The following is a 22,893-nucleotide window of genomic DNA, read 5'->3' as shown; positions in this document are numbered from 1 at the left end:
TCAGAAAACAATGTAATAAGATCTAAATAAGAAAAGTAAAAAATGAGAGATTTGGAATGTTACAGTATGTGCGAGTATTGACTGATTTTGCAATACTTATCAATATATTGCTGTTGCGTGACAAGTATGGACCTTCTTGTGTATTGTGGACATATCTATAATTAACGTGACTTATAAGTAACGTTTTCAATTTTGTAAATTACCGGCCTTGTTCACATAACAATATTTCCCGTCTTAACAAATTGTTTAAGATTTCCATGAAATTTAACATGAATCTGGACACATGCTGCTTAAATGTGCTGATCATGAATATAGGCTAGATATCCGGAATTAGAGATAAAGACACAAAACAACACCAACAAGAAAACTTAAGCAGTTGTGTGCGTATTGTATATATAGTATACTATTATATTGGTTTCTAAAATGCGCGAATAAACAAAATTAATGGAGTAAATTAAAGTGAATTAGTCCATTATGAAGATATATAATGCAATCAATCGCAACTTTAAGGCCCTTTCGGCGGTGATCGGATTAGGACCTCGAACACAGTAATATGAATACACAGAACGGTATTTCGATCTAACCTATGCTAAGAAACTAAACATGTAAACAAATAGTTATTTAATGCTGGGAGTCTTTTGTCAATATATCAAATAAAAGTCCACCTAAAATAAGTAAATTCATGGAAAAACAACAACAACAAAAAAAAAACACTACATTATTTATATATCTTTATTATGGTTGTAGAAACTGAAAGTACAAAATGCCAACCTGTTGACAGTTGACACTGAGACGTACACTTTTGCAACGACGTTACAAATAACGTACGAGACATAAGCAGACGCCGTATAGTTTGGTGTCAATTTGGGGAGTCGAAGTGACATCAAGAAACGAGTTGCGCCGGGGGTTCCTACCTACTAGTTTTAACTAGTTACTAGTAAATAAATCACGTATATTATATGAAATAAAACCAATGCATAATTATATAAATTAACCGTTTTGAGGCGTAATAATCTAAGTTATACATTAGAAAGAAGCGTCAAATAAATTCTAAAAGGGTCAAGGTTAAACTATCATTAACTCACAGCTTAAATATCAAAGAATACTAATGTTGTTCAACGGCATAGCGTGCGGCATAGATATAATGTTTTGCGGACCAACTTATTGTACAATGTTTGAATACTCTGTACCACATACCTTTTCTTTTAACATAAGTTTGCTCCCTTAGTTCGGTTATGCAAATATATTTCTGATATTATGAAATATATTTCAATTAAAATACACTTATCTCGACACTGTTTCTTTAGAAACTTCGCATATTTATGGCATGATAAAGATATACTAAGCTCAAATTTGATAATAGAAAATATTGATAATTGGTACACAGTCTCTTTGTTTATATACAATAAACATGTTTTGCCTTCACACAAAGTAAATATGTTATGTTTTAAATCCTACACACTATACGTGGTCACTATATGAATATATATATATTTGTGTAATTAAAGAAACTGGCGGATTTTTAACAAAATACCTTTTTTACTCTACCTGTGTTAGGGAAAGCAGCTTCCAATGCATGGTTTATTCCCTCATTTTTTTTCAAAAAAGACATTTTCAGTTAGAATTTAATATATTTCAGTAAATTTCTTCCATTAAAATATTTTTATCAAGGATGAGCATAAAATATCTTTAAAATAAAACAATTGTGTATTAGAACTTTGTTAAACATAAAATCCAAGATTAGGATTATAGTTTTGAAAGTAGTGCCTAATAATATTGTAAATAACTCTTGTTGCTTTTGATTAGTGTGAGAAAACGCCAAAAATAATATATTAAAATTTACAAGTTTTTTAATTCTAAAGGTGAAATACTGTCATTTAACAAAACCCAAAACGACAACATGCACGTTTTGGTTTGAATGAGCCTGGTAATGGACGGTAGTGGAAAGTGCAAGTTACCATATACGCCCCCTTGCACCGGCTTAAGTAGAATTGAACACTTAGAAAAGGTAATGCTTAAAATTTGAATTTATTAACAGACGCAAATTTGTTTACATGTTTGTTTTCATTCAACTATCAATGAGCCACGTTAGTGCCATTCCATGAAAAGTGGCGTATGTTCCGAGTTAAAGAATGCATGTGACCTAATCGAGAAAGCAAAGGTTGAAACTAAATAAAATGGAACTTTGAGAAGGAAAAAATAATGTCGTGTTCAAACGTCTTCAAGAATTGAAATGATAACATCTTTGATTGTATGTTCAAGTTCCGTATGAGGATACAATTACTCGACGTGTTCATATAAAAATAATTATAAAAACTGCGTCCAGTTAGTGATACTATTTTAAATGATTATTAAGAATTATAATATGCCAATACAGTGTAACACTCTCGTAGTTTGACATATCTTTACACGGGAGGTTGCTTTAAATTATCATATAATTACTGAAAGCATGTAAAGCATTAGTGAAGAGACTTTTTCATTATGTAATATCAGTTTTAATGTATTCTTCCTCTTCTTTAGTTTTCCAGAGTTTGCCATATATGATGACATACGTAGTTTCGATCTTTCAACGTTGATTATTTCGATTTTTCTTCATCGTATTTCTTCTTCAAATCATTAAAAAGAATGAAGATAATAATAATAATAATAATAATAATAATAATAATAATAATAATAATAATAAAGTAGCTTCCAATATGTTGAAATAACTTTGCAATGTATCGCAAATACTAGCGCAGCTATTAAACCATATCTTTTTAGAGTTAACGTATTCCATTCTATAAATGGGTACTCTTTTGAACATGATTGCTTTCCTCTAACACTTCTAGGTTACTTGATACTGCTAGTTTTTTTATGACAATTGCAACACATATGTGGTCATTTCTCGACAATCGCCAATCTAAATGGATTTTCAGGACATCTTACCAGTATTTAACATATTCTCTGCAATTGACTGACTTCTATTCCACCAGTCTTTCCGGATCAGCGGTAGAAGACAAATGACCATTAGCGTTAACTGTAACAGACATTTATCGCTTCACCCGAGTATTGCACCATAATAACAAGAAATAGATAATATTTTCTTTTTGCATATTTTCAATAAATTTTCAATATTCCAGACAAAACCTCTCAGATACATTGTGCAGATGGGAATGACGTGAAATAAACTATGATTAATTGGTTATTTATTCAGATTAGCAAATAGATATATCAACTTGTCACTTTATTCCTATAAAATCGTATTCAAATTCATAGGACATTTATAATTTTATTGTTCATTTTTTATATGTGTCAAACTCGTTACAACAACAACAACAAAAAACAACATTAAATATCAACAACAGCAACAACAACAACAACAGGATGCTTTTTATCTAACAAACATGGCATATTGAACAAGATTGTTACATTAGTTGTTGAAATAACTCTAAGCGTCCCTTTTGTATTTTTTTTTGTTAATAGATACAGTTGTTCTTAAACATTTGGAAATTTATATAAATATCTATGGCGACTATCTAAATATATAACCTATTAACTACAGCGAGTAATAGCAGTTCCGTCTGTAAAATATCTTTGGTATATCTGTTCATTTATAATGTTTATCTTTTTGAATTACGCGATGCGAAACATTTCTAACAAGAATGGTTATATGTGCATAATTAGGTAACATCGAGTGGTTTACGAAATTTGTTAAAATCTGCCTAATTCGCCTCAAACTATCTACTTAAAAAATTCTTGTAATTTAGCCTTAAATATTTTGCCGATTTCTCCAAGAAATAAGTTTAATTCGACGTTTAACTCTAACTTATCCTTTATTCATGTGATTCTACTAAGACACTTCAAGAACATGGGGAAAAGCAATTTGCTATATTTTTCATCGGTATATAATACAATTTGCGACCAAAATATTTTTTTATTCTTGCAAAGAACTTTTAAGCTTGATCACATAAAGTATCTGTTTAACCAAAATGTATAAATGAGCAAATGTTATCTAGGAAAATCAGTATGTTTTAGTCATGTTTTTAATATAGTTATTAAAGAAACATAATGTTCATCCATATATAATTTGTAAATGCAGTGAAAAAAAATCAAAATTACTTTAAATTTTGCTTTAATTTTACATTTCATTACGCAAAAATTATAAAGAATTAACGACATCCAAGGATTTGTCTAAATATCGGAAATATCGCCCGAAATGTATCAATTTCAACATTAAATTTTAAAAAATGTGGGATAGATCAGTTACCGTGTCCATTATGGGCATCGCGGTACATATCACATTACACGAACATACGACATGAGTCGAAACAACGAAACAAAAAAGTGGAAAATCGAAGGTACAATGACGAAAACTCAAAAGTACGATAGTGAAAAGTCAAAATAACAAAACAACATACTTTCGACATTTTTTCACGATCGTACTTATGACTTTTCATCATTAAAAACAAATAATAGCGTCCAATATGTTGACATTAATTTGCAATGTATCGTAAATACCAGTATAGCGACAAAAACATATAATTTATTTACTGAGGTAACATATTCGATTCTATAAACGGGTACTGTTTTAACCATAGATTGCTTTCCTCTTACACGAACTTCTAATTTACTTGATTTGATTGGTCCTCATGACAATTGCAACACATGTGGTCAGTTCCCGACGATCGCTTCATCTCAATTAATTTTCAGGGCATCTTATATGTGCAAGTGACTGACTACTATTCTTAAAATCTATCCTGAATTATAAATCAAATGACCATAAGGGTTAACCGTAACAGATCTTTATTGTTCCGCCCCAGGGTTACCACTGCGAACTTAAGTGCTCTCCCTATGAAACAATTTGGGATGATATGTCATTTGATAAAACCTCTTATATCATTGTTTGTAAGTAGAAGCATTGATATAATTTTCTAGTATACAATAATATATAATATTTTCAAAAAAAATACATTATTCGAGACAAAAACAATCAGTTACATTGTGCAGACTGAAATGACGTGAAAAAAAATGATTAATTGGCTATTTATTCAGATTAGCACCATAGATCTATCAACTTGCCACTTAATTCTATAAAATGGTATTCAAATCCATAGGATTTTATAGTTTTATTGTTCAACAACAACAACAACAACAACAACAACAGCATGATGATTTTAATTTAACAAGCATGGCATATTTAACACAATTGTTATATTAGTTGTTGAATTAACTCTATGAGTCATTGTTTTTTTAAGTGATACAGTTGTTCCCAATAATTTGTAAAGTACAATGGTCATAAGCATTTCAAACAATTATGGCAAAACGTAGTTATGTTACATTTGTTTTTGTATTTTCAAAACTTACACTTGAAGAGGCTTAATGTCTATATAAAGTTTCTAAATTACTAAAAATATCTATACAAAAATTTCTATTCTCGGAAAATGCGCTTAATGTCAGGTCCTATGTTATACACAAAATGCATTTTTATCGCAATACGTAGACGTATACGTTTAACGAGAGATTGAATTAAGCGAAAATCAATACTTATATTTTCCAGATTTTTTTATTTGCACACTATGCATTCAGGATAATGAGGATATATCTTGTCCTCGTTCATAGAACTAAAGTGTAGGTTACCCTACTGATTGACAACGACATTAAATAGTCGTTTTTGTTTGGTTGATACAGAAGAGATACCATAAATCTGTTCAAAATTCCTAAATGTTAGCTATACTGAGTACTTATACCTATGGCACTCAGACCTTTTCGATATGGTCATGGACTTAGTAAACTGATTTTAAATCTAGACCTCAGCCAATGATTGAATAAAATCTGAATAATTATTCAAAACGCAATTAACACAATATTTTTCTTTATCACAAAAAAAAAATCTGTTATAGTAAAACATTACATTACATGATATATAAATACGTTTTGCATATGCAGAGTTTGGTTGTTTCAATAGAATTTTAAACACGTACGCATGTATTATGATATTTAGTTTAAGCACTCAAATATTTTACCTCTAAAAGTACAAGTGCTAGATCTTAATATCAACCATTCAAAAATGTATAATATGACATGATACTGACATATACTTTTAAAGGCCGTTCTGATACTATTTACCTTTTCATAAAGATAAAGAATGACAATTTCAACTAATGAAATTGTTAAATCTAAAGCAAAAACATATCTAAAAATTTACAACAATTTTGAGTTGCAATCTAACTGTTGAGTTATTCGGCACATTTCAGTTTGATTGGGTTAGATAAAGAAACATAGAAAAAATATTTGTTACATGCAAAACGATCTGATGAAAAATAACGCTCTGCTACTTTGTTCCCTTTTATGTGCAAAATGTTCTGTGATTACTTACGCGACATGTAATGTAAAGACAAATTAAAAAGGTTTCAATTTTCATAAGATCATAAACTGTGTGTCCACCACTGATTCTTTATAACAATATCGAACATTTTGAATATCAGATGTCACTTCTTCAAAGAAAGCAAAAGAAACCAATAAGCCAACAGCCAGAAACTGATTATTTATTCAGAACTAAAAGCAACTTCCAATGGCTGTCGTAGCACCCAAGCTAACATCACCTTTTCTAGGATGTCACAAACTTGCCCAATGTCTCCCTTCCTTTTCCTAAATGTATTTCTACTTATACACGCATCAGTCACGTTTTCTCCTGAAATAAAAAAAACAACAATGATTATATCAAATTTTAAGTTCAGGTAAAACATAATTGCCTATTCATACATGTTAATGTTTAGTTAAGTTCAGATTACTTTGACAATTTGTAAATGAATGATTCTTCAATTCCTTAGAAAGTGATTAAATTGCTATGATCAAAGTCTTGGAGTCTCATCAATATATCTTAGACTGAAAGTTAATCAACAAGAGCAATATGTGCCATGCAAACTCCTTCATCTGTACTTATATAAAAATGCTTTAAACAAAAGTAAATACTTACGTTTAAACTGTTTCTTCAATATTGTTTTCAATTGGTCTATATCGTTCAGGTACTCAAGTGGTATTTTTGTACCTGTGGAGGTGTTTTTACAGTTGAAATTTATTTCCACTGTAACTCCGGTAAAAAATGCAATATTGCTGCTGTGATGATGCAAGCATGTATGACGGGTTGGCGTTTGTTCACTTAAATGACAACTGACATAGTCAAATAAGTTATCAACAGTTATAAAATCTGTACTTTTATTCCAGTACTCTATACAACATTCACATTTATCGGAACATTGTCCTCCTTCCGACTTTGCTTTTAAACCTCCTATAAAAAATCTTGTGAAGATGCTCCCATAACGATCCATCTTAGCCTGTTGATCCCCCTTGCAAGAGTTTATCTGAACGTAAATTCGTTCCCTTTTCTTAAATCTTATCACAGGAGGATAGCATCGATCCAACACTACTATCAATTTTTCAATATTTTCCAAACGTTCTAATTCTTTTTCAAAATTTTCTAGACTGATATTGTCGTCTTCATTTGAGCCTAATTGAAACTGACCATCTTGTGGCTCTTTTGTTTTTGTCCCATGACAGGATAAAAATATAAGCAGGGTATCTATATCTGTTGTCTCACTAAAGTGTCTAATGCAGTCTTTGGTTTTAGGCCATAATTCTTCTTTGTCATGTAGATTGTGTAGGGTACTCGGTACAACTGTACGTACGTTTCTTTCACTATAGAGAAAATGAACATGTTTACATTAGTTAAAAACTAAGCAGGGGCAAACAGGGATAGGTCAGTTTGTTATAAATTTTACCGATTTCTTTGATGGTTAGTTACGTTTAAATGATCAAACAATTATCATTTTTGTAAAATTGGATTAGAATTATTAAATATTATTGAATGAAATTTTCATACTGGATTTTCCAGTGTTTTAACAGGTGCAGGAGGATGCAATTTTACACAACATCTTATATATTGTAAGATGAATAGCGCGATTTACAATAATGTCATTCTCGTGCCTGTAATGAACGCGTTACCTTTTTTATGACAACATTCCATCCAATGTACTGTAATTGTAATTTGCAAGAAAAATAATTAAAACAATATTAAAACAATGGATGTCTCCTTCGACGAAACAATTTTTAGTGAAAACATGACAGAGAGTCATTACTGCCCTTAACTATTATCAATGAACTTATTCCAAACAGCCTGTGAAAAATTCATATAGAATCTCATGAAGATAGACAGACAAATAGACAACGTTTTATGATCAGGCCAATCATGCAATTTTTTAGATCATGCGGACAGTCATCAACATACAGACCTGATTCCAAATACTCGAGGTGCTTGAGATATCAAAACCCTTTTCAAGTCCATAACATCTTGAGTCAGCGCTTTTGCTACTTAATCGTCATCAGCATCGGTTCCTGCTATAAGTAATGCTCCCCATCTGTTACCTACAAGATGATTAAACAGTTAAATACAAATTAATTGCATCATGAAAAACGAATGTATACCATTTCTAATAGTACAATTGATTCAGGTCATGTTTGCCATCAGTTTTATTTGCAGGGATGAATATCCCTGCTTATTATATTACATAAACTAAGTTAACCTCAAGTCATTAGTATAAGATAACTAGAACTATTACTGAAAGTCATTCATAGTCCACATACCACCTTAACTATTACAGTTGTCTGAAGCCAATTTGAACGGGGCCTTTATGATGTTTGCACCCATATTAAGTGCAATAAATTATCTTGGTGAAAGAGTATAATCATCTGTTATCTAACAAGTCCTGAGATAATAATAAAGTTGAAGCAACTTTCACACACACGAATAACAAGACGTGGAAAGTAAAGGTCATTTATGAATCAAGATCGATGTTAGGCTTATCAAGTTGAAGGACTGCTGTGTCTATATATGAGGATAATTCATTCATAAATAATAAATCTATAGCCATTGTGAAAAAAATTCTTCTGAAGCCATTTCAAATATAAAGAGACTACATTATACCAAACTTCCTATCAGTGTCAAATTTAAATACACTGTTTTACTAATATAGTATTAGTATTATTAATATCTCTACTGGTTCCTGGACAGCTAGTTACAGCATGTAACAATTTACCTTGAAAAACAAGGTCATTTATGACTCAAGATTAATGTAAGTCTCATCCACTTGAAGGTCTGTCCTCAAAACGAGTTGTGTCCGAGAATAAAGACAAAATAAACATACAAGCCACACAAATACGAACATTCATGAATTATTTCGTATGCGTTTCGGCTATGTGTCTTCATCAGTGCAAAAAATTATCAATTTTAGTATAAAGACAATTCATTCATAAACTAAGCTATAGCTACTTTTGTACATTTTTTATATTTTCCTGACGTTTAAAATAAGGCACATTTAAATTGTCAGAGTTAAGACACACGCACACATACCCAGACACACAGATACATTGTTATTTTGCATTGATGTGTCATTTTTGCTTGGTATTAATGATTTCATTATACTTATTACAAAGTTTTACCGCCAATCATGGTGAAACAGTGAACATTCAATGATTACGCCTTCAATACCAAGGTCATTTAAAGCTGCACTCCTCCAGATGATCCAAAATATTTCAAGAAAATCAATATTGAAAAAACTGCACTAAACTTTTAAAGATCCTGTTACACAATTTTTTCATGGTTTTAATTCATAAATATGATGCTCAAATTAAGAAATTTCAATATTGTAAGTTCCAATAAACATTGTTTATAAAGATGTTACCGAATTTAACATTTCATGTAAATAAAGGGAGGTAATTAGAAATTTATTTTCTAAAAATTCTTAGTCAAATTTTCCAATAAGAAATAAATGCATGTAATTGATTGATTAAATATAATGTGGCCACATATTTGCAGTACACATTTTACATATTCTTCGATGTTTGAAAATTGTTTTATTTGCATAAGTATATACATATATAATTTTCTGAAAGTGTGGTATCACAAAACATGCAGGATCTTTAAGAAAGGTAAAAACATTCAAGATCTAATTGATATTTAACATGTTATGTGCGGTTTAACACTGGCTTTACAGTATTTTATTACCATATTTCTACTGCGTTACTAACGCAGTTAGGGCTGTTTTTGCTGTTGTTGACCACATTTTGGTAATTTTCGTGGCTTGTAAATGCCGATTGCAATATGTAAATTACTTTATTTGTTTACCTCACATTATTTTACTTTTAAATACATTTCAAAAATGTTATGAAAATTAACATGAATTTGGAGGCGTGCTGCTTTAAAAAAGGTCAATGTTAGTTTTATCTTCATTGACGTCTTGTCCGAAAAGACATTGTGTCTAAATATGAAGACATTCATTCAAATATAACAAAATAGCCAGTTACAACAAGAAGTAAACAAAAAAGAAGAAAAAATGCAGTGATTTGACATTGAATGTCAAGGTCTTAATGATTAATCTGCAATGCTAGTCTAGTCATCTTGAACGAACATTTCAGATGCGTGTTATAATCAATAACAATGAAGCAATTATATCTACGTTTCTACATGTTTGGGGGTGTTTTCCAAGTTAATAAAAAGTGGCTCAAATACTGTGTTATCTAAAACTAAATATAACTAAATATAATTTTTAAATCATTATCTTAATAATTGTAACAGATCGTACCTTGTAAAAGTGTAGATAAAAATACTAAATAGTTATCTTTAGTAAAATCAATATTCTAAAAGCAAAACAGTTATCTAACCTAAGCTATCTGACAACAGTGAGAATATACACGTTAGCCGACTTACCAATTGAAGGTGTCAGTTCTAACCCACAATAACATGTAATTGGGTTAAGAAAACTGTTCTTTTCACAAGCTATGCACACTTCAATTTTTTGTTTGCAGTTTTCAATGTGCCTCTGATTCATGGATGTTTGTTTTGCTGTAATAAAAAGCAAAAGCATCTAATTTATAGACATCCAACAATCAAACGCTGTCAGAATTAGCTCATAATAACATAACAAGGTGTTTGTATTATTGTAAGATTCTCCTAACTTGCATTATAAGGAATGGTAAAATTAACAACAAAGGTCAGTTATATGCCGTAAATGACACCTGTATGCAAAGACAAAGTTTACAGTATGGTTACGAGTTATCGACATTTTTATGAACTTAAGCTTGGCTTTTAGAAGTGCCAATTTTCAGAAATAAAAAAAACTCTAAACAATTTATGAATTGTACAAAATTATCAATGTATTTTATGATACATGGCAAATATGTATGCTTTGCTATATGCAAGATAATTATGAAGAAAAGTCCTTTAAAATATTTTTGATAAAGATCTATTTAATTTAGGTATATTTTTCAAAAGGAAGATTTTTTTGTCACCAGGATAATCATTTGTTTAAAACTTTGTTGAAGTCTCACAGACGATAATATATGCCAACTATATTTTATAGGCATTGTGGTTTTTATATAAAAATACTAATATACGTGTATAAATTATATATATCTTGAGTCACTCATACCACGCCCTGGGGCCGGGGTAACTAATTATATATACACATGTAATTATATATATATATATAATGTATATAAGATACATTGGTTTCATCACCTTTGTAACGTTCAACAGAAAATGCTACATGTAAAACATATTAAAGATTTGAACATTGCTATTTCACACATTTAGACTTAAAAACCAAAACCTGCATTTTGCATATCAATTTATTAATTTAATATTTCTGCCAAGGATGTTCATTTCTTCTTCGATTACAGAGCGAACACGAAATTGCTAACAAGCGGACTACAAGGTGCAAAACTTGATATTGCCAAATTCATTTCGCGCCTTAAACCTATTTTAGATGAAAAAAGGTATTAATAGATATAATAATGAATCTGATATTATTTTATTTTTCCTTTTTCGCAAGAAGAAGTATGAATTAAGTGAGGAATTGACAATTGAAAAAAAAATATATGAATTGGTTCTTTTGCATTTTACTTTTAAATTGGTTATTAAGTTATTTGTAGGCAGAATAAATTATGACATTCAAAACAGTTGCCTGTACACAACATATTGTCTATGATTTAGATCATATGTTATAGTCAGAAACAATTCTACCGTTGAGGCACTTCATAACATATGCTGCACGAGCGTTTTTTTAATTTTGAACCAGTAAAAACATGTCCACTTTGTAAATAAAAGTTAATGAAGGGTGCATTATCGTATACTGGTGAACGAGGACTGCTACAAATATATCCTATAGAAAAACTTAAAGATATATCATTATGACTACCATTATCCATGTTTCACCTAGGGTCTTAATATATATATATATATTAATCTCTAACTTTTAATTAACTCATATTTTTTCAAACAAGAAAGTGTCAGGGAAATTACTCGTAAATATTTAAGAAGCAATACTTACCTTTTTTATTGATCATACAGGAATGGCATGTCTCGTCATTAACACCTTTTGAAACCTCAAGAAGGCAGCTTTCGCCTAAATGTATCCATATTGTCTGGCGGAATGAAAAACATTCTGACAGATGGTTTATTAACATTATTACAGTATTGAATTAGCAGACAGGCATCAATTTTAACAAGAAAATGATCAAACAATATCAATAAAACAGATGATATTCTAAATATTAATATGATAACTAATAGTAACCTTTGTTTTAAATCCTAATTGTTTTGCTATGCAAATATTAATTTCTATTTTCTGTGCGACTTTGTTTTCTTAACACAAAGATGGTATTACGAAAGCAATATAAATGAAACAAGGTCATCAGAAGATAAGATGAACGGAAGAAAACGAAAAGTGAGAAGGTAGGGCAGAACACAATCGATTTGATCATGCAATTATTCCATGAAAATTAAAGAGCAACTCTATGGTGTTTTTATCTGGTTTAAGTTCTTACATGTAACTCGTCAATGACATTTTTTGTGAAATCTCTAACTTTCCAATCAGTTTGTTCCAGCAGACATGTTGAAAGTTCAGTCAGCTTTTGACCTATATTTCCTAATTCATCATATTTCCATATGTTTTCCTGTAAAAGAATCAAACTTGCAAATAAATGCACAATACTAATACAGTGATGCTTATTCTTTTCGAGAGATTTTACTTATGGTATGATTATGCGGCTATTTATATTTATAAAATATAAGTACATAATCATGTGTCAACAAAATGAACGCACACATTTGAAAGGTTAATTCATATTGTTATATATAATTCTATATGGATGCATGGGTAAATAACTATTTTAGCACAGTTTTTACATATCCTTAGAGAGTATTTTACATACGATTACACAAGTTAAAGTTAAAGTAATTAGTTTTATAATTTTATTGTTTTCTCTTTTTTCTGTTTAGAAAATAATCAGTGTTAAGTCTAAATTTAAGTTCAGTATGAAAATTTAATATCCATAAGATATTCTTTCATTTTGAAGGGGCAGAGACATTAGCTAACAGATATATTTTACAAGAAAATGCCTAAGTTTGTGCGAGTCCTTCTTCAAATACTTATTTTGTTCAGTTTGAAATAACACTGACAAATTTATATTCCCCGACTGGCAAGCCAGTTTTGTAATTATTCAATGCTTCACTTGTTTTCATCAAACAAAAACTTGAATGCATACATATGTAGCATGTTTGTTTGTTAAAGACCCATAATGCCTCAGAACTGCTAATTTCTTTTTTATTCTCTTTATTTGTTGTATCTGGTTACAGTTTCTAACAATCTAACAAATACCCATTTGCAATATAAATGAACTGTTATTTTTTCTGTCTTTTTTTTTGGGGGGTTCTTTGCCCTGTTGGCAATTGGAATAATTTACGTGAATTATGTATTTTGTATGGAACTCACAATACTACTTTGTTTACATTTTGCTCTATGATTGTGACACATCAAAGCACGATTACGGCTACTTTCATCGAGTGTTAAACATGTCAGTTAAACATGCTCGTAATTCATTATTAAACCATTTTTGTGTACATATTTGACAATTCTGAAGAATATGAAAATATATAGATTTCTGACGTATAATTTCTTTAAACGAAATGCCAATCACAAGTTTGTAAAGTTATGCAATTTGCACCATTTTAGGATTAAAATGCACGTAAGGGTCGTTATAACTGATGCTTTCAAAACCCAACAGATTTAACTCTAAATGAGATGCAACGAGTTTAGAGTTTGTTTGACCGGCATAGTACCGGTAGTTTTCCGTCAGTCTGTTTAGTCTTCTTTGTTTGCTTCTTCAGTAAAAATATTTAAATTTGTTTAAAGTAAGTTCCATTATGTTTGATGAAATCAGCTAAAACTGGCTATTGATTGACATAACAATATCTCCAAGTAGGTCAGACAAACACGTTTCTAGGATTTTGACATTTATGAAAGAATTATTGCATTTTGTTAAATCTGGTAATTTTTCAACAATGGGCTGATAAGATTCATACAAAGTCAAAACAACTCTTAAAATATAAGCGACTTGCTGAGCAAGGTGAGCAATAAAAGTTAAAATCGTCCTAAAAATGACCTTGTTCTTGCTCTCAAGCTATTTAATTGAAGTTGCAGTGACTATACTTTTGTATTGGATGTCTTGTATCCATTCTTGGGTATAACAATCTTTTGCTTGATAGCACTGGTAGTAAAAATTGAAATAGAAGTTAAAATGAACTTTATGATAAACATAAACTATTTTCTTCTAAGATTGGCCAATGATAAACATAAACTATTTTCTTCTAAGATTGGCCATACCATTTTTTTATTACATATTACTGGTCAGATTTTATTACTACTTGGAAACAAACCAAAACCAAAATTTACATAAATTATCATAATGAGCGATTCAGTTAATTTAATATGACCATGACCTATAAAAGGACCGTGACAGTTAATGCGAGTTTTTTCTTAACCCATTTGTGCCGGAATTTTATTTTATATAAGAAATGTATAAAACATATAGTAACCATATAGTTATAACATATATCCGTTTATTTTTCAAATATAAGTACTGTATTTTTTATTTTAGTGTTTTAATATTTTGTCTACAAAAGTAGACAACAGGCGCAAATGGGTATGTGTAAAACACATATAGAATATATGTCCAGATAACCTATTGTTGGTTTATTTGATAACTTTTACTTGAAAAATTCTTTAAGTTTATACAGGCAATGTTTTCTATTACTTTTCCTACAAAAGTAGACATTAGGCACAGAAGTGTTCACTCTGAAATTCATTCTGAATATGAATTATTATTGTTCATGTCTTTTGGCTTTGATCGTATGAGTACCTAAACACTGTGAAACATTTCAAAGCATTTCCTGTGCACTCCAACATTACATTTGGAACATTGTGTCCTGCATTTTTTTCCACACAATGAACAGCGCACTTCTTTGCTGGCTCTGCGTATTGATTTTTACCATCAAGTCGGATATGGTCTGGAATTCTTCTTGACAATGGCCTCATCCTACCTCTTGGTCTGCCAGGGCTGACAGCAGGTGTACGCCCCTGAGCAAGCAGCACAGTAACCAGAGCTCGTCTGACACCTAACAGATCTAATGGTTGCCTCAATCCTGCATCAGTAGCACGGTAAATGTGCCAGGTTTGCTGCACCGCAAGGTCAATGCAATACATAAACACTGGCCACCACCACTTCTTGGATCTGATAGAGATACGATACGTCTCAACATTTTGATCCATCCTGTCCACACCTCCCATTGTCTGGTTGTAATGCTTTATAAGGTATGGCTGCGGAAGGCGCACCCTAGCTTTTGCCTGCTTTGACCACCGTGTTGCTTGTTGCAATGGTTCAACTCCATGGCAATTTTGACACCACATTCACTGTATTGTTGTCATTCCACCTCACCACTATCAGACCTTTGTGTGCGTCATACCTTTTATCATAGTTTCCTCGTTGCGATTTTCCCATGTCTTTTACATCTTTGACAGGACAATCTTCTATTCGGTTGGCACGGATGGTTCCTGTGCAAGATATTCCCATATCTGTAAGCCGGTCCATGAGCTTCAGGGAAGTAAATAGATTATCAAAAGTCAGATGGTATGCATCATCTTTCTGCAGCTCTGAAAGCAGGTCCATAACTACTGCTCCGCCCATTCCAAGGAAGCCAGGATCATGGGTTTAGTGGCCTTTTGCCCCTTGATAGGGCTCAAATTGTAAAACATATCCAAGTGCTGTCGTTAACGCCCACATCTTATAACCGAACCTAATTGGTTTCCCACGAATAAACTGTTTCGCTCCGTGTCGCCCATAGTACGGGATCATGCTTTCGTCGATTGAAAGGTTTTTCTCTTTCAAGAAGTATAACAAGAAGCGCTCATTCAGCAGACATAGCAGTGGTCTTACTTTGCTAAACTTGTCCTCTCTGTCAAGATTGTTGTTATCGCAAAGATGTACATATCGCACCAATATGTCGAATCTGTCTCGCGGCATTGTACGAGCTATTGCCTCATTCCTTACGTCATCATCCCGGCTCCAGAACTATCTCCGTCTTGGCACAGTGTTATAGCCTGATATAAGCAGAATTGCTAGGAAGATCCTAATTTCTTGGGGTGAAGTTGAAAACGAATGGTTGCCTTTTGAACCAGCATATCTTATACTCTGTTCAACAATCATGTTGATCACGTCATCATCAAAAAATAAGTTGAAGATGCCATCTGGTGTTTGCGGCCATCGACTTTTGTCTATATTTGAGCCATGCCAAGTGAATCTGTCTTTATCTTGCTCAGGTAGATCTTTATTTTCCCAATTCCTCTTTACTGGTGCAGGTCGTTAGGGACGCGGAGCTGGATCCCGTAGTGCAATTCTTACTTGAGGTCTTTTTGCAATATTTGCAGGCACTTCGTATTTCATCTGTATCAGAAGAATCTGAAGAATGGTCAGTTTCCTGAAAAATAAATATGATAAATATAAAAAATCTTATTCTCAACTGGATTTACTGTACATTATTTACTTACTTGCTTCGTATTTATTTATTTATCTTTTTATTATTATTTATTTTATTTATTTATTTTATTTATTTATTACTAACTAGATCGGAGTCTGATGCTGAATCAACAACATGACGTCCATCTAGGCGAATAACTGTCGCTGTTGCTTGTTGGTCTAACTGACGTCCACTGAGGTTGTTGTAACCTACTTCTTCATCTTCACTTGCACTATCTTCATCTGTCAGTTCATCTACAGGAGGTAGTTGAACATGTATATCTGCCCTTTCAAAGTTACCTTCATCCTCAAGCATTGATATGATTTCAGTTACTGTGTATCTTCTGTAAACAACAAAATATTTTCATAATGATAAAACGTACCCATTTGATCCTATTGTCTACTTTTGTAGACAAAATCTAAATTGACTGTCATAACACATTTTATACATATTTCTGAATTATAAAACAGGAATTGAGCAGAAATATAATTATACAATATAAAACAATCATACTTTATGATATAAAATAAAAACAATATAAAGTTTTACATACCTGTTTCTGCTAGCCATTTTCAATAATATTTTCAAGGCAATTTTTATCACATTCTTGTTGAAAACACACTGCAAATAACGTAGTGGTCTGCATTTTGTCTAGCAAAATAGTCCAATTAACACTTATCATGACAACAAGTATAGAATAACAATGATAAACAAATGTGCGCTCATAATTAGGTCCTAGTGTACTGATAACTGCTAGTGTCTACAAAAGTAGACAACAGGCGCAAATGGGTTAAAATTGCATAAATTTGTTATAAATAGTTTTATTTAATTCATATTTAAAAATACCTGATAGCCTATTAAAATCCTTCAAGTATGACATTTATATGACGGTCCTTTATAGTCAAACTTTTGAATTTTTGTAAAATAGGTCCAGTTTTCGTAATTAATGAATGAATTTGATTAATGTCTTGATTTTTCGACAAAACAAATGTTAAATATAAGGATACTCAATTAAACTGCACATTTAATTGTCCCTGATCTTCCATTAATATTTTTTTTTAAATATTGTACAACTGTATAAAGCCTGAATTGAACATGATTTAAAACTGAAAAAATAATGATCTTTGAAGAGGTATACTTAGGTTACATATTTAAACATATAACAGGAACAAAATTAACATGATCATAAAATATGATCACAAAACAGTTTAAGCAAAGCAATTTTGATCACCGACTACATTGTCAGCTAACTTGCCATTCAATTATTAGTAAGTATATTTGCTTTTTTATAGTACTTGGAAAATGCACATATTATATTTCAACGCTTTTAATATATAAGAAATCTTTCTTACATCCATTTTTACGTCTTTTTCTGCAATATGCTTCAAGTATATGTTTTCTTCGCCCTCCGGTCCAAAACTTGTAATCATTTCTCTTACAACTATTTTGTAATAAGAAAAAAAAACCAATACAAAAACAATACAATACAGGACAACATATGTAGGAAGTTTCAACGAAGACGATCATCGCCTGAAGTTCTATCATTGAATACGTGACTGTTCTAAAATTATTAGGTTGAAACTGTGTTTTGTCTACACGAATTATGATGACATGACTAGATACAAATAATACTCCTAATATCTTAAAGTAATCATTTTAATGATTTTTGACCTTTCATTATTATTTTTGAATGGCTATTGCAAACCGCATCCCCACTTACTTTCGATTGAATTTTTATGCTCAAATCACCTCATTCATTAAATCTGATCAGACCAGAAATCAACACAATTTAATTAAGATTATAATGAAATATGAACTATGATAAACAAGATCAACAAGGAAAGGCAGCGTTCAATGAACGCAACCCCTACACGATACACTATAAAGATGAAAATATCAAAAAGTTTTGGCACAATTTTATTGAATAAAGGATTAAAAAAACTTTGAGATTGGAAGCAATGCCTATTATTTGTGGCGTTGTGATTGATAAAAGTGTGCACAGCTTTGTGTTATTTAGCAAATGATCTAGAAAAAAACTACAACAGTCTAATAACCATTCTCATGAGTATATATTGAAGCCGGAAATGACAATTAAAATATTCTCGTAATTCAAGTTATTTTACACATATTTAATGTGTCAATATTGAAAATAAATATATAAATAATTCTCAGTTATTAATAAATTGTTGTTGATTATTTATATTAAAATGTATCAATTGAATAGTTTTCAAAGTCTTCAATGCAACCAATAGTCTCAACTGATTGATTAAGTTAATATGACACTCAAAGGTAGTTAAAATCATAAGTGCTCAGATATACAATTAACCGAGTCTGCATTGTTCATGTAATTTTGTTGTGATTAATGCTTCTGATGGATTACACTTTTTCCACTTGTTTTGCTTCTGTTTAAGTAAAAATAAAAATAAATACTTTGTTTGTATACAATAGTTTAACAATTAAATATTTGTTGACATTATCAATTAAACCTAATACAATGACCAATTAATTAACATTCAGACGTGGTTTCCAAGTTGACATGAAATGTTCCATGATGAATGAAGTTCTTTGTGTAACAAAAATGCATGATAATGCAAGTTTACTTCAGTACATATCAAAAGGAACTGCTTAGAAGCACAAAGACAACATATGAAGCTTTGATCCACTGAACGGCAATGACTTTGCAATTCATTATGGACTGAAGCTACTTTCTAAAAAAGAAATTTAAATAGATCTTATAGACTTAACGATTTCAGATGAGAATAATTTCGGATCAAATAAAATATAACAAGAAATGTCTTTAAAATGATAATCGACTAAAGTAAAACTGGTTAATATGTAAAATTATGTTATTTCTAAGTTTTTTTTTATACAAAAAGAAATGTTAGCAATGCTTGTCTAACAATGACAATTGAATTATTTCTTATTAGCTTGGAAAATATCCATTTTGTAAAGTTAACAATGAACTTAAATTATAACCAATTGATATTTATGATTTTAAAAGGAGGACATCTTCTTTTCTACGTGTCCCTTTTTCTTGTTTATGTTTGACTTTATAAATTTGGTAATCATTTGCAAATTAACCTTAAGGTGAAAGAACTTTTCTTGTTCCTATTATAACATTTCACTTGGAACTATCCTTTACATTTTATTTAAGAACTGTCCTTGAAATTATATTTTAGAATGGTCAGAACTATCCCTTACATTTTATTTTAGAATCTTTGAACTATCATTTTCATTTAATTTTAGACTGGCCAATGAGATTCGCCGAGTTCAGTTTGTAATTTTAAATTCACCATTGATTATTCTTTTTATAATCCGTTCTTCCCTGTTAATTTTACAGGGACTCAAACTGATAACAGACGGAATTTGTCCGAATGAAAAAAGCTGCTATATTGCAAAGAAATACATTTTGCCGACAGGAAAGAGAAGTTATCCCTATGTCACAGAACCTCCAATTATTATAATAATAGCCAATGTTTCAAAGTTTTTGTAAACAATCTAAATATCAGTTTGTAAACAATCTAAATATCAGTTTAAGTAACAACTATTTGTTCTCTATTTTCAGTGAACCAATCTTATATATATATCCTTGCACATTTTACTGCCACATATTAAAACAATATATCTATTCGCATCAGGTGTTCCAGAAAGGTTTATCAATAATGTAAACAAGAGAGCGATGATGGCCCTGAATAGCTCACCAGGAACAACTGTTTTTCAGTGATTATGGAAATAACTTTTTCTGAAATCAAATAAACTTGTAGAAAGACTCTCCATATAAACTTAAACTTGCCTCTCTAGTTATATATTGTTTCCTGACATTGATTAGTTTCTTTATAGTAAAAATTGATAGGAACCTTTCACAAATGTTCATTGTTCATTGTTACTGTTCATCTGGTAAGTAAATGCATATCGACTCACGCTTCTTGATTTTTATTTCATTTTCAGCTCAAGCGACCCCTTAAATGGGGCAAATAAAATTAATTTGAGCAAACTTGATAAAAATAAAGCCTTTAAGAATGCTACAGATCAAGTTTGGTGATCATCCATCCATTAATTTTTGATACAATTTGCCTATGAATGACTTTCGGAATTGCGATCTGTCTTTTTATTTATCTTCAAAATTAAATAATTACATCATCTCAGTATTTTGATATACATGTATACTGTTTGTCAGGATGGCACCACGGGTCAATATTTATTTAGAATGAATAGAAATAATTGAGACTGATACTTAAAAAGCACAGAGAATAAGAAAATGACAATTTACATTAAGACAAACAAAAACAACTGCTACAGTTGCATGAGTTCACTTAAACTAAAGTTTTAATCATCCATAAATAAGTTCATTAAAAATGTTTTAGGTTTCTTCTATTTTTAACTATAGCGGCCCCTTAAAGAATCCAGTCAAATAAATATGAGCAAAATTGATAAAAGACTACCTAAAAATGCTACAGAAAAAGTTTGGAGAGTATGCATCAATTAATTTTGTAAAAAGAAACATTTAAAGCTTTTTTTTCTATTTTAAGATTTATTTGCTCCTTAAAGTGGCAAACTTGATTAAAAACTACCCTAGAATGCTATAGACAAAGTTTGGTGATCATCCATCAATTAGTTCAATAGGAGAAACTGTTGAAAGATTTTTCAATTTTTAGCTAAAATGGCCCCTACAAGGGGTCAATCAAATAAATTTGAACAAATGTGATAACAGAACATTTAAGAATGCTACAGACAAAATTTGGTGACCATCCATCAATAAGTTCAGTACAAAAATGTTTTTAGTTTTCCTTTTTTAGCTATATCGGTTCCTTAAAGGCGCAAATCAACTTAATATGAGCAAACTTGATAAAAGGCTACATAAGAATGCTACAGACAAAGTTCGGTGACGATTAAAGTTTTTTTTTTTCTATTTCTAGCTTTAGCATCTTCTTTCAAATTAATATGAGCAAAGTTGATAAAAAAACTACGTAAGAATGCTAACATAAACGTTTGGTGATCATCCATCATTTTATTTAGAAGTAGAAGATGTTTAAAGATTTTTTTTTCTATTTTGAGCTCTGTTGACCCCTAAAAGGGGCCAATTGAAATGACAAATTAAAGTGTGTCTGTCACAAGGATGTTACAGACCTAATTTGAGGTAAATCTACCTAGCAATTTCAGAGAAGATGATTGTTGACGCATGACGACGGACGCCTAACCATCCCCCTTTGATACTAATAGCTCACCCTGAACCTTCGTTTCTGGAGAGCTAAAAAAAGAATAAAGTACTTTCCAACTTCTATATGAAGACAAAAACACGTACTAACACCAAAGCTGTAATAATCCCAGCTTTCTTTTGCACATCCATGACCAACCCCAGGATGCGAATATAGCAGTCTCCCCCCAGCTATTGATGTTTCATCATCTTCTTCCCTTGCCAAGCCAAAGTCAATAAGGCGAGCGTTACAATTATCATCCAGCAACACGTTTTTAGACGCTATATCCTTGTGTAGAATAATGCTCCTGAAAAAGATGTAAGAGAAATTAATCAGGCAGATGTTCAATATCTTACATCTAGATATCATGTACTGTAACTACATGCATAGTAATAGAATAGAGAGAAATACAGAATCCCTAAAGTAAGTCAAAAACAACAAAATTGTTAATTTTTCAGGCTCGGTTTGATTGAGTCTGTTCATGGACGGTAATGAAAAGTGCAATTTACCGTCCACGCCTGCAACATATTATCATTTTGGGCGTTCTTTAGGGGATTCCGTTTGTGTTCAGCCCATCAGTTCAACAATCCTAGAAAAAAAATGTTTGTTAGATAATGTCTTTTACACACATCGATATAAGACTTACATTGAATGACAAATATTCCGTTAATATTCAATATTCTACGCTTCTTTGCAATAACCCCTTTGTCATAATGTTTCTTAACAAATAAGGACAGGACAAAAGGTTCATAACCTCAGATCTCCTTCCGCCCATTGTTTTTTCGTTTAGGGCACATGCATTCTTTTATTTGG

The 22,893-nt window shown here is 31.0% G+C and overlaps 1 protein-coding gene across 1 annotated transcript; it reads right to left on the bottom strand.

Moving 5' to 3' along the window:
• Positions 1-6,954: 6,954 nt before the first annotated feature.
• LOC132716476 (uncharacterized) lies at positions 6,955-22,385 on the bottom strand. The gene is made up of 7 exons (XM_060699764.1): positions 22,188-22,385; positions 18,238-18,326; positions 12,859-12,987; positions 12,363-12,456; positions 10,742-10,876; positions 8,268-8,400; positions 6,955-7,674 (listed from the first exon to the last, which is right to left on the bottom strand). Exons 2-6 carry the CDS (start codon positions 18,313-18,315, stop codon positions 8,348-8,350), a joined length of 489 nt encoding a protein of 162 aa, XP_060555747.1. The 5' UTR covers positions 18,316-18,326; positions 22,188-22,385; the 3' UTR covers positions 6,955-7,674; positions 8,268-8,347.
• Positions 22,386-22,893: the final 508 nt, after the last annotated feature.

Source organism: Ruditapes philippinarum, unplaced genomic scaffold, assembly GCF_026571515.1.
Source record: "Ruditapes philippinarum isolate M1 unplaced genomic scaffold, ASM2657151v2 ctg15683_1_1_1_1, whole genome shotgun sequence".
NCBI lineage: Eukaryota > Metazoa > Mollusca > Bivalvia > Venerida > Veneridae > Ruditapes > Ruditapes philippinarum.
The sequence above is the reverse complement of the archived record's forward strand: the minus strand, read 5'-3'. Positions and strand labels throughout refer to the sequence as shown.